Source organism: Anser cygnoides, chromosome 1 (genome assembly GCF_040182565.1).
Source record: "Anser cygnoides isolate HZ-2024a breed goose chromosome 1, Taihu_goose_T2T_genome, whole genome shotgun sequence".
In the NCBI taxonomy this organism is placed as follows: Eukaryota; Metazoa; Chordata; class Aves; order Anseriformes; family Anatidae; genus Anser; species Anser cygnoides.
In genome coordinates, this window is record NC_089873.1 from 15328675 (window position 1) to 15342510 (window position 13836).

Sequence of the window (13836 nt, forward strand, 5' to 3'; positions counted from 1 at the left end):
TAACCCAGTGGCAAAGTGACAAAAACATGAATAATAGTAGGAGAGCCTGAGTCTTAAAAAGTTTGAGATTTTGGTTTAAACATAGGTAGTATAAATGTGTATGGAGAGAAATCACTGATGTTCACAGTCGTTAAACTATATAAAAGAGATGAGATAATTATAAACTCCACACAAAGGTGTACTCCCTCAGAGAAGAATCCTGACAGCCATGACATCTTCTTCAACCCACGACCATCAACGAGGTTGCAACTGGATTCCTTTGTAATAAATATAACTTGCAGGTATTGTCAAGAGATTTAAAAAAAAAAAAAAAGGTGGGCCAAATTTTTGTAAAAATGAAGGCCTAAAGCACAATTGTGTAATAGTTAAGGGATGCTCTTAGATACTCAAGAATTAACAAGAATGGGTCACTTGTAAAAATTTTGGGCTATGCAGTTCGATAAAAACATTGATTCAAAGAGAGGTGCAAGTTTTTCTTTGTCTCTTGCAGTGTTGATCCTGAAGCCTGGTGACATATAAATGTCAATTTGTTAGCTTTACCAAGGAGCAGAGCTATCCAACTGTTTTGGGGATTGCTGGTGGAGCTTTGGCAGGATGACCAGTTTTTCTCCCATCCTGATTGGAAACTTGCATACATTAGTAAATATGCTTCAGGCAGTAAAATTAGAAAGCAGAAAAGAACATGAAATTGGATCTGAACGCCTACACTACAGTGTTAGAAAGCAAATAACCATAATATTCTTAAAATAGCTTATGAAATTTCAAGTGGAAAGAAGCCATTTACAGATGGTAAGAAGATAAAAGCATTACTGACATTTTGTATCAGATGGGCTTTAGTGGCAATTGTAAACTATGTTATGGCTATGGCAGAATATTTCTTGAAGGTTATGATAAATTGCTTAGGCAGCAAAGGAGGGGTGTTGCCACAAGTTGTGTGGGGTATGGTGATAAAAGAAAAGAAAATAATCCTGCAGAGTCTATTCGGCAGAAATAGGGAGTTTGGTAAATTCTACAAAAGCAGAGGGTGGAAGAAAAAAAGGGGTCTATGGATGGTGTTCAAGCTAAAGCAACACTCTGCGTCTTAGACTCTGTAAGAAGACTGAACTCCCTTATACATTTATTCCATTGGTATTTTTAGGTTTAATTTCACATTTTTTTTCTTCTTTCTAAATATATCATCTCTGGTGGGCATACATTTTCTCATATACACATCATTAGTTTTTGTCATATATACTGAGTAACGTGGGATCGAGGGCAGCAAGTACGCCCAGCCAGAGCTTCCTCGCAGGCTCAAGTTTTCAGCCTGAGTCTGGGCAATTTCTGGTGCAAATTAACTTGTTGCATCCTTTGGCATAACTAAGGATTAAAAATATTGCTGTGAATATTGCTTTAGTTATTTATTCTGTCCTATCTAGATGACCGATTAGTTTTAATGTGGTAATGACTAAGTGTACTTGTCACAAGCAATAACGAGGATGAATTTGTAAGGGAAGATGTGCTGTGCGTTGCATGCAGCTCTGGGTAACAGGATGTGTATTTCAGATAAGGAGATTTCAATACAGCAATATATGCACTTACACTTTTATGTCCTAGCATAGGACATTAATCTGAAATATGCTTTTTTTAAGAAAAAGCCCAAATCTCAAAAGAGGTGGTTGTTTGGGAAGAGTAACTGTTCTTTCCAAGCAGAATTTCATCCCCATTAGTGGGCTGTGACAGCCCCTTTCACGATATCATGTTGTTGGTCTAACACATCAGACAGGCATTTCATCTTTTTATTTTCAGTATTAGTAATTACGTACAGCATCAAATATTCATAACAGCTGAAATCTCTTAACTGATAAAGCAGGAGAGATTTCTTTGCCTCTCGCTCAAAGTTTGTGTTATGACAGGCTAAATAACTAGCCAGCTCGTGGTGTAGCAAATGCTGTATGTACGTGTCAAAATGTGGCCATGAGAGTGAGCTGCTCGGTAGTAGCATTTTAAAAACAAATATATTTAAAATCAACACTAATTATAACCTGGGAATAATGGAAAAAACACTAAAACGATATATTAGAGTCTCTGTTTATTACATGTGTTCAGGGGCCATTCAAAATGTTGCTGCATTCCTGATGCCACAGTGATCCATTTAAATGATATACAGAATGAGTTTTTATGTTCAGCAGTGCAAAAACTGATGTATTTATCTACACATTTAATTCATGTTCTTGTGTGGTGACATCTCAATAATCCATTGAATCAATTTTCAAAAATTTTATTGAGTTTTTTTGACGTGAGTCCTCAAGTCAGGCTTGAGGGTTGTGAAGAAGTAATTTGTGGGTTGATACTAAGTAGTGGCTAGGGAGAGGTGAGGTAGGAGAGTTTGCTGTTTGGTTTTGGTTTGAAGAAGCAACTTGTGTATTGCTTGGGAGACATGTGTATGTGGACTGAGGCATGGAAAGAAGAGCAACTTTCTTCCATGATGTTATGTTCGCCTTCCCTTCCCTATTTGTAATAATAATAATAATAAAAAATGCCTAGATGCTTCATCTCAGTTTCTTTTGAAGGTTATCCTGACCACAGAATCCTGTGCAACCCTTGGAAATGCATGGCATTGGGTTTGAACAGGGGCAATCTTATCGTACTAGCACTTAATTCTGGAAATACGAGCTCCAGAGATATATCACAAGTAGCATAAGGCAAATTATTCAATATAGTTTTCAGCTTATTTTGACTATAAAATTTTCCCCAATTTCTTGAGAAGCTATTGTGCAATGAAATAGAATTAATTTTCCAGACTGAAAAATGGCAAGAGGCTAAGTCATCTGTAGAGCTAATAAAAATTTCAAAATTCAGTTATGGGTAACTGCATTTTAGGACTACAACCTTTTGTAAGGTTCTTGCATATTACAAAAATGGGTATAACATGATATTCAGGTTTTGTGTGTATACGTATATTTTTACAGATGTGTTGTTGTCTTCAGAGAGGAATAATTGTGTCTGTATTATGTTGTGGTGTAGATGGTTTTCAAATATCTAGATGTCATTAAAAAAAAGGCGAGTAATTATCTTGGGGTATCCCCTCTGATGTAGCTATTTTCCACTATCAACATCTATTTCTCTTGCAACAGCAAAAATATTCTCTCAGTTTTTCTCCAAGTAGCACATAAATACTAATACTGTGGCATTGTTTCAACCTCATCTTGGCTTCTTGGTCTCTGCCTACAGGACTCCCTGAAAGCAGGCACTTAATACTTCGTGTCGTACAGCTTGCCTTCTGCCTGTGTACACGAATGCCCGTATATGCCTGCACTCTGCCTCCTTTGGTACGCAGCAGCCCTGGCTCCTTAGGGAGCATGCCCTCCTGAAGAGCACGTACTGGTATTGCCTTCCAGCAAAGCACCCTTCTTTGTGTGGAGCCAGACCCCTCCACGTGCACATCTTACTCTTTAAGGAGCCGTGGATTTTCCTTCCAAAGGAAAATCAGTGTCTTGGAGCAGACTTACAATTCTCCTTAGCTGCTGAGGTTTGGTTATTAGGAAGTGTGGTGGCAGTGCTGTCGCCCTGACTTTCAGGTTCTGTGGCAGAAGGCTACTTAGGCTGTGCACCTGTGTGGCTGGGGCTTACCTTTTCACTTTGTGTAAAGGCACAGATGATTAATTTTGTTTCTAGTTAAAAAAAAAAATATCTTTTTAGATGGACTTACTTGGTGAGGGAAATAATAAGATATCTTAAAACATTACTGTTGCTGTGAAGTTACTCTTAGAAAGCTGTGCTGTATCTAACTACCCTACTGCAAAGACTGTTTGTCTTCTGAATAAAACTTGCGTGTTCCCTGGACTCGTCCCCTCTCCTCATTCCTGTCACAGACATCATGGCCTTTCACAGAGAAAAGATGAGAACCCCTCTCTGAAGACCTAACAACTCCCTCCTTTGTCACAGTCGCTTCTTCCAACTGTCACTGAACGTACCAGCCACAGTCTGAAGCAAGAAGGAAGAATAGCTCTTCAGAGTAAAGCAGACCATTTCTAAAGTTATTCCAACTCTAACAAATTTCTTAGTGAATATAGAGATCTATGTTATACAGTTTTATTGCCTATTTGCTGTAATTCAATTTAATGTTAACAGCTTGATTTTTATCATCGTCCTAAAACCATATTCTGGTAAAATTTTCATGGGCTTGTGGAGATTCTATGCAAGAAATGACCGTGTACCATGACCTCTGATGCAGTCAGCTCTTACTTATCCACTGGTAAATGGTCTGTTGGGGATTGTGCATGCCCTTGTGGCTGTGGATGATCTGTGCCCTTGCTATTCATGCTGGCGGTGCTGCTCAAGCACAGCTTTCACAGCCAGCTCCATGCTGAGCTGGAGAAAAAAAGAGCTGTGTTACCTCGTAGCTGCGCAGGGACAATGCAGGTGCCTCCATGATGGGCTTGCAGTACTCAACATACCACCAGCACCACATCAGAGCTTGTTTTGGGAGGCCTGTTGAATTACCTGGGGCTCAGCATCAGCTGTGTTGAACCTACAGTAGTGCTGGAAGAGGAAGGCTTGGCCAAGCTGAGTCTGGTTGCAGGGACAAAGTGGGCGAGAGCACCCAAGGTGGTGGGGCAGGTGTGCACGTCCTGCCTGCCTTGAGATTTCATGAGGTCTTATTAATGTGCATGTGCATTAACATCACTATGTTATCTTATGGCCATCTCAACCTGGAAGTGCTCTGAAATAATCAATCTGACTGGAATATCTAGAAATTAAGTGATGGAGAGAAATAGCAGTGGCTCCAAATTATTTCCATTATTGTTCTCCATGGTTCCCAGTCTATCATTGTTCTGGGTGATAGTTACTGTATTTCATTCATTTGGGCTGTAAAAACCAAAGTCTCACTAAAGCATGTATTTTAGAAAGGCATGCAGTCTACACATATTTGATTTTTTTTTCTTGCTCTAATTAGTTCATTCTAATTAATAAAATGTTTGTGGAAGAACACAAGCTAATCTTTACTTGCATAATATAGGAATGTGATTACAACAGGCATAATTCAAAGTATTTCTGAAAATTGCTGGGCATCTGAGAAATGGTTGAGCTTGGAACTGAAGAGGTGGAGCCTGAAATGTGTGTAAGGCTTATCAAATGGTTGAGCTTGGAACTGAAGAGGTGGAGCCTGAAATGTGTGTAAGGCTTATCAGTTGAAACTTGGCCTGGGATTTTGGGAAATGTAGCAAAACATAAGTAAAACAGGAATAACTCATTGAAATTGGGTTGTCCAGGGAGGTGGTGGAGTCACTGTCCCTGGGGGTGTTCAAGGAAAGGTTGGATGTGGTGCTTAGGGACATGGTTTAGTGGGTGACCTAGGTGGTAGGGGGGTGGTTGGACCAGGTGATCTTGGAGGGCTTTCCCAACCTTAATGATTCTATGAGATCACTGGAGTTGGACTGTACAAAACAGTGCGATGTGTTGAGAGCTGGTTCTCAAGCTGTTCTTGAAATTTTGGCTATGTTTGACCCACTGACCTCAGTGACATCTGTGAGTTTTAAGTGTTGTACCTTCAAGAGGATAGAAAAACTGTATGGTTGGGTTATGACTTTTGTTTCATAACCTCACTCAGGGCATCTGTGCCTCTCAGGCAAGCATGACAAGTTACGGTGCAGATACTTCTGTTTGCATCTACCCTTTAAGATATATTAGCAATACTCCTGTTTTGTAAATATAGCTGGCTTTGGGGGCTATGACCTGCCAAATTTGAGAGCTTTAGAAATGTAATGGCTGAATTTATTTATTTATTTATTTTTAAGGGAGCTTATCCTTTTCCCTATGAAGATATTACAGGAGCTAATTGAAAGCGAGGCTGGTGGAAAGCGTTCTAATTTTCACTAATACCAAAGGTTAGCCGCTAATCTCCTGTCAGCCCTCATCACTCAGAGCACTCATTTTTGCTTTGTTTTGCTGGAAAAGAGCACTGGCTGGCACTGCACGAAAACGGCCTGGGGAGGCTCCGGTGGCCTCCACCACCGGAGCAGGCCGCAGGGAGCCGGGCGCGCTCAGCACCACGGGCTGGGGTCCTGTGGCACAACCCACGTTGGGTGTTCGTCCTTGTTGGCAGAAGGCACGGCGTGCAGGGCAGGTTGGCAGGGTGATTGAGCACGTCCCTAGCAGGCACTGCGTAGCCTCTTGTTAAATCCCCGGCTGACAAACCCTGGCTTCTTAGGAAGGTCGCGTGTCTGGTGGCCGCGATGTGTTTAGCTTCTTATTCCAGGTGACACTCGTGGCACATTCACGACAGCTTCTGAAGCGAACTTGACTTTGAGGGCTTAAACTGGGAGTCTGGAAAAAGGGACAGCTCAGCACTATCAGAACGAGTTAACTGCAAGACGGGTGGCCAGCTGGGACACCGAGCTTCGTCCTGGTGCTCTGCAAACAGCCCCGTCGAGCCCCGTCTCTATCTCCTCTGCTTGAAGAATTAAGCTACTTCTATTGTCTGTCTCACAGGGCTGCTGTGATGAATGCTTAATGCTCTTAAAGAATAATGTGAATAGTAAAATACACAATGGGGGAAAGAACGATGGTTAGACAGTTTTTGAGTGACGGAAATATTTTTAGTGCATGCTTCATGTGAGCTGAAATTTTTATAGTGTATATTCAAAGTAAATATGTTAAACCACCTTAGCTTCTTTTGATCATTTATCAATTATTTCTGTTTGTGTGGTTGATTTGTATTGCCAAAATACTTCAAAAACTGTAATTTTTGTACAGCCATCCAGACAAGGATTGGCAAACGTGAATTTCAGTTACCAGCAGGTAACATCTTGGATGATGCACTTCTCTCATTATGTAGCACTAACAGCAAAACCGCTGTGGTATGTCACATAAGGACTGATAACTGAGACAATTTAGTCAAAACTCTGTCAGGAAAAAGATCCCTGACACTTTTTTTGCCTTTTTTTTATTTTCCTCACTGAAGGTTTGTAAAGGATTGTAGCTGAGACAAAGTAGAATATGAAGCGTCACGTCCAATATTGGAGTGACATCATGCATGTAAATAAGGTCCTCCATGCACAGAAATGTATTCCTCAGTCATGGTGCAGTTCTCTCTCTTGGTCAAATAAAAGATCTCTGTCTCTCTGGACATGTTATGAATTTATCTGCATGCCAGTTTATCCTTTATTGGAAAAAAAATACTCGATTTTGCAACTGTGAGGTTTTGCTGTCCATGTTTTTTTGTTCATTTTACATTTTGTACAAGGCAGTGACGCGGGTGTGTAACCGTCAGTTACTGTAAGCAGGGTTTTTCCTTCCAGTCAGTTGTTTATTGAGTCATTCTGAGCAACCAGCTCCCAGAACAATGTCACTGTAACCTTTAAGGTAAAGTATATTTTCACTATAGAGTTAATTTCAATGGCTTTGTAGGTATTGCCTCAAGTCTGTTCCCTTCCCTTCCCAAGTTTAGCTTCACTGGAATATTTTGCTGCTGTGCACCAGCTGTGTTGTAAGGAGGGTGCTGCCAGAGATGGGGTAGCCACTGACAGTGCTTCCTGCTATTCTCATGGGACAGCTAGCAGTCCTGAGGGCATCCTGCAAAGCCCAGTAGTCAGGTTGCTGAAGTCCTGAGAAGCCACTCACAGATAGCTCGTGGAATATTTCTCCTATTGATTTGTCAGTTGGCTTTCTGAGCCAAGGCTTCCAGCTCCTGACACATCAGAAAGATAATTTAAGACTATTTTTTATGTCTGCAGCAAAATGCTTGTTAATCTATCTTTTGCCCACCTTATTATGTTTATCCTGCCAGCCATTGTACCATCTGGTTGTTCACGCGTCTACTTTGTAGTGAAAATACCAGCTAAATTTCTTCAGGCTGATGATTTTCTGAGACCTCCTGGTAAGCTTATGTTTCCATCTTTCTGGGCGGCAAAAGTATATTGCAATTTGCTGCGCAAGAAACAGAGAGGAGTTCAGCGTGGTAAACAGCAAAGAGCTGTGGGTGCTGCTTCTGATGCTCCCACTAACACATTTGGATGACCCTCACGAAATCCCAGTCTGGGAGAAAGGCTTTGTCTGCTTGCTGTTCAGACATTGAATATTCAAAAATAGTTGCTTATCAGGGTCCTGAGATTCTGGTTTAAAAAAAAAAAAATCTTGCTCTTTTTTCCCCTCACTCCTAACAGTAAATAAATTCTAAAATTTATTGTAAAAGAAATTGTAAAGCTTCTTGCAGCCAAAGAAAAGAGTGATTTTAAATGTTTATGTGGCTGGAAGTAGCCAAAATAGGAATTGTTCCTTTGACAGTCCCAGTAGCTTGTTTCAAACAGGAGTAGTCTCCAAAGTGTGTGAGTTTAGTGTTAGGTGTTATTTTTTTAAAAGTTGAATTATTTGATGTGTTGGTAAAATGTGCTGAGGTGGCTGTCGGGAGGAGTTAAAGCTTTATATCTACAGATGATGTGTGGAACTGACAGCCAAACCAAAATACTCTCCCCAAGTTTGGGGAAAGCTCTTTAATGGAAGCAGAGCACAATTTTATGTTTTCTCGATGGAAATATGTCGGATTCCAACTGTATTTTTTTATGTAAGCACATCTGCTGAGAACTGCTGCTCATGTGCAGTCATGACCAGTGTCCTGAAATGAATTTAGCCTGTAACCCTAGAGACAAAATGAAACGTATTCTTTTTGCAGTTTGAGGAATTATATGGCTCCCTCTATTGCAAAACAGTAGTTGCATAAAATCTGATGTTTTCTCCAATAAAAGATGTCTAAATACCTTGCTTTTTTTATTTAAAAAAAAGAAAAAAGAAATGGGGGGAATTGGAAATTGAGGTTAAAAATAACCTTGCTGGTTATGTTAATCCCTTGTTTACTTATATACGTGTTTGGGGTTTGTGATAGCCTATTCACAAGAGGTTTCCTTGCTCCTGAATAGCATGTTGAACCACTGCAGTTAGGTTTCCCAGTGTATTTCTTGCCACTTGGACCTGTCACTGCGGTATGTGCTTGCACAAACCATCTGCGGCTGTGGCTCAGAATTTGTATCTTTGCTCTGGTTTCTCCTGCCCAAAGGAATAAAAAATCACTTTGCATCTCAGGCTGTTGCTCTCTCCTGTTTTCTCAGCATTTTTCTTCCTTTATCTTGGCTTAGATGTTTGAGAAAGGCTGTATAACTCCCATGTAATATTAATAGAGATGAAATAAAGAAGTTCAATATTTTTCATTTTTCAGTTCCATGTAAACATTCAGAGTAATTTTTTAAAGTTGAATATTAATAAGCGCTGTAAGAGCATACATTTTTAATGTAGCTGTTGCCCATGTTCGAAATTAGGTCATTCAGATCTTTTTTTACTCTTTATTCCAGCTCTCTTTATCACATGCAAGTAGAGTTCAAGACCAGTGTTTTATACTAATAATAAGCAGACCGAGGGTTGTATTTGGAAGGCAAAACATACGAAACTTCATCGTTTTCTCTCTGGTAGCCTTTGAAGAAAGAGGCAAAACTCAGAGCTGTGTGCTCTAAGATGTATTTTGTGATCTCTCCCAGTTGGAACCAAGATAGGAATCTGATTCCAAATGTTTGCAGCAAGTATTTGGAGATGTTCCAAGATGGCACTATAAAACAATAATTTTCATTGTAAAACAGATTATTTTTTTTCTGAGGGGTTGGGGGAGGAGGCGGCTGGTGTGGGTGGTTAGGGCTGGCATTGTTGATTTACCCAAAGAGTTTTAAAATTTACTCAGTGCAGAAGTTCATCCTTCAGACAGAAGTGCAAATTAGTGTTTTTTTTAATGTGTAAGAGTATCTTTGTTGCTAGATTGCCTATAGGTATATTTGTAGAAATAAAGTTGTTTTTTACATCTTTTTAGTCCATGTCTGCATCATTGTTTTCAAGATGCCAATTTGTGTGTTCTCAATAAATAATGGAAATAGAGAACTAAATATTTCACAGCCAGTCATGAACAACAATAAGTGCTTGCATACAGTATCTTATAAGAGGCTGAAAATGGTCTTGAAGGTTTATTGGTTACTTGCTAGCATATCTCTTGCAAACCTGCTTAAAGGTTTAAGTGTGTATGAAGTTAACATGGGTTTCTATAAATATAAAAAATTGATTAACAGTTATTTGTTAATCACAAATGACAAAGTTGTTTTTGCACTTTGAATAAAGTCTAACATTGTTATGTGTGAACCACATTAGATTACTACAAAAAAGTCTAATTGAAATGTCGTGTTTTCTTTCAGCTCCAGTGATAAATCGATTCACAAGACGGGCATCAGGTAAGTTGGAAAAATTGCATGTTTCATTGGTCTACATAATAAGTGAAACATAATGCTGACTGTAATTGTCATGTAAAATATAATGGCATTAATCAGATTTCTTCAAAAATTTTTGATTTGCCTCAAATTCACTATCTGGTTTACTGAAAAATGTAGCCAAGGCTTACGATCATAGAGCTTGCTTGAAGCTGTCTTCTTGGTGTGAAATTTATGAAAATTGTATGCTTTTCCTTTCTTCTTCAATATAATTTCCTTCAAAATAATTTTATACCTAACAGGACTGAACTTTGAAAGCATGAACTGATTGTAATCTGGTAGTGTTGTCTTGCTTACTTAGACAACCTGAAACAGCAATTTGGTGGTCATCTGTGCATGAGAAAATGTACAAGCATGCTAGAAATCTCTATTTATTTATTTTTTCCCAAACTGAGCTGGTTTGTTTATGTGGTGCATTGTTCTGCTCTGGAGAGCTGGCAGATTGGGTCCTAAAAGCAGCACTGCCATGGTGGCACTGTGTTCTGCTGTAAGGGTATGCCTGCCTAGTTTGTCGTTTTGTCTGTTCTGCAAATTAATTTGGTTAGTGCCAGCTCAGAGGATCATTTACCTTCACCTAGTGGATGTTACAACATGTAATAGGTCCTTTCAAATTATGTATCATTAACAATTAAGGTTCTTGCTCTTTCCTTATTGTCTCCCTACAACATAGTCATGAGGTCTCATATTTTTGAGCTCATTCTCCTGAAGCGTGAGGCCTGGAACTTAACTCTTACTTGCTTGTGAAATCCTGTGAATGTGAAAGTGGGGCGTAGAAGCCACCACTCAATGTCATGAGACTCATGACAGACTCGTACGAGTCAGCAGACCAGGAGATGTGATCTGTTCCTGTTCAACTCGGTATGCTAAGCGTACAATCTAACTGTAAAGCCCTTTCTGTTTTCAGCTGCAGGTCACTGTGAGTAAATGTAATCAACTTTGTGTTTCACAATCCAGAAAGTCTAGCCAGACTTCTAACATTACTTCTTGCAGTGTCAGTCAGACAGGTCCTTCTTTGTCAATATAAAAATACCGAGTTGCTAAGGATAACTATGGAACTGTATAGAAAAATGGAGGTTTTCATTTGCAGGATTGGTGCATAGCAGGTATGTAGCACACAGTAAGAGAGAGTAATTAATTCCAAATATACTCATGCTAACAATTTTAAGGATTGATATTTCATAAGGTACTGTAGCATGAAACAAAAGGAATGATTGGTAAATAGCACTCAGTAACAATGAGCAGGGCTTTATGCAAATTGCACGTTTTAAGCATGGTCTTACTGTGAGTGATTGATAGCTGACTTTAATGAATTCAGTCTTTGTAACAGATGTGTGATAAGCTTTTGCATTTCAGTAGGAGACTTTGTTTGAAAAGCTAATATGTGCTCGGGAAAAAAAATGTTATTAATTTATTTTAAAACTAAAAATGTGTGAGAATTCTGAATTTTTTGCACACTTACTCAGAAAACGCATAAATAACTTTTTTTGGCAATTAGTATTTAATGTGTATTGATCTTTTTGTGGAGAGATAAAGTAGAGTTATCTTATTCAGAATAATAAGTCAAATTGTATTATGTGGTCCAGATGTAAATCATGTGAGTCAGCTTCAAGTTGCATCAAGGTAATACTGCAGTCTATTATATGTACTGTTTTATTAAGTCTCCTGCAGCTTTAATTGTCAAAATAATTATTTTTCAAACAAGAAAGCCCATGGAAAGAGATAGCTCTTACTTTTCTTCTTAAATACTAAATGACTACCAGAGAGATAGGGTATATTTAAGAAGCTTGATTGATAAAATAGAAAACGTGCTATCAAGCAATACTGCTAACACAGATATTTTACAGAAATGTTTTAACAATCATAGCCATATTTTCAGGTAGTTACCTTTTTTAGTTGGATGACTGTTGGGATACATTAAGAGAGTCAAGATTACTTTGCAAATAGAGATACCAGATAGTATTCGTGTTTTAATGCTTTGTAGCTCAATAGCATTCTTCAATCTAAGTTGATTCTAATACTTAGGAAACGAGAGGCTGACCCAGTGAAAAGTACGGTTTTTCCTCAAATATGCGTGTCTCTTAATTTTAGGCTTTTTGGTTAGGAGCTATTTGAAAATTTGAAATGTTCAAGCTTGTTGATTCTGGAGTGTTTTTGAAGATTTGCTTCTGATGAACATTTCTCCAAATTAACTACAAGTAGCTGGAGAGTTAGCTGTAGCACGTGGCGTTGTTTTGTCTGATCTAGCGATATCACAGACAGATTCTGAGAGCGACTTTTAGGGTCCCTGCCTTCATAATACCTCTGTCCCTAGGCTGTCTCTCCTTCCTCTGCACAGATCTAGGAGTTGTGCTGCCTGAGAGTGCATTGATTAAATGAAAGTAGAAACACAGCTGTCCTCGGTGTGTTAATACTCATTCGACCTCCAGCTGACCAACGCTGTGGGTCCCAAATAACCATATCCACAACAGTGGCAGCAGTGGCAGCATTTAACCAGGGATGGAGAAAGAGTTGAGCTGCCTCTACTGGCAGCAGTCACACTGACAACAGGTGAGGACAAACATCGAGAGATACCTGCAGCAAAGACTCCTAGACTGCTCTGCTAAAAGCTGCTTTTCGAGCTCTTGCAATGATAAGCATGGAGAAAAGCCAGATGACACAGATTTCTTCACCAAGAACAATAATTCTGAACAGTGGGTGTCTTGATTTTGATGTTTCTGCTATTCCTTGGATAATCCCTACTATTTTACTTGGTGGCATAGGATACGGTTATTTTTCCTAACAGCCAGAAATTAAGCAGCCGGAGATTAATTGCTGAAGCACCTGCTGAAAACAGTATAGTAAGGCATTCATTATTTAACAGCTGTTCCTGTTAACATGCTGTGAGTGTACTAATGTACTGTCATTGGTATATGGAGGATAAAGGAATAAGTAAGCTAGGATCAATTAATTGTTCTTGAATTTCATTTCTCAAAATTTGAGCTACATAATTTAGCATGTCTCTTCTGTGTGTTTTGCATATGTGTTTGCATTTATGCAATGTGTCTCCTATACATAAAACACACATGTATGTACACCGTAGTGCTGATGACATAGCTACTTACAGGCTGGTTAATAATGCACCCTATTGTTTTAGATTATGAACAAAGAATAATAGATATCATGGTCTTAAACAGATAAGTTTAGCAAGGAGAGGAGATTAATGATACATTCTGTAGCTAGAATGAACAATGAGACAGCCGCAAGTTTGTTAATTTTTCGTTTAAAATCTAGTGGGACTGAGTTGAAGAGACAGGAGGAAAAAATGTTGAGGTGATCAATGGACTTGGATGGGAAGAAAGGGGGACATGGAGTTAGTAGAGGCAGCATGAAGTGGAAGAGAAAACTGAATGTTCATGAGGTGAAAAACAATGTGGAAATTTCTGAACAAGCAGATGTAGCCAAGAGGTGCAATTTCTGAATACAGACAGATACTTTGCTTCTGCGGATTAGATTAGTTTTCATCCACCCATCTGAGCATGAGATACTTAGGGTTGGAAAGCTAATGAGGTTCTGTATGCTA

At 39.1% G+C, this 13836-nt stretch overlaps 1 protein-coding gene across 2 annotated transcripts in view; it reads left to right on the forward strand.

The window, feature by feature from the left end:
• Positions 1–13836, forward strand: part of PRKAR2B (protein kinase cAMP-dependent type II regulatory subunit beta) — an 81374-nt gene that overhangs the window by 18334 nt on the left and 49204 nt on the right. For both annotated transcript variants that reach the window (XM_013190782.3, XM_013190783.3), the window contains one exon: positions 10206–10241. In XM_013190782.3, the coding sequence (XP_013046236.2) occupies positions 10206–10241 (36 nt within the window). The remainder of the gene's footprint in view (positions 1–10205; positions 10242–13836) is intronic.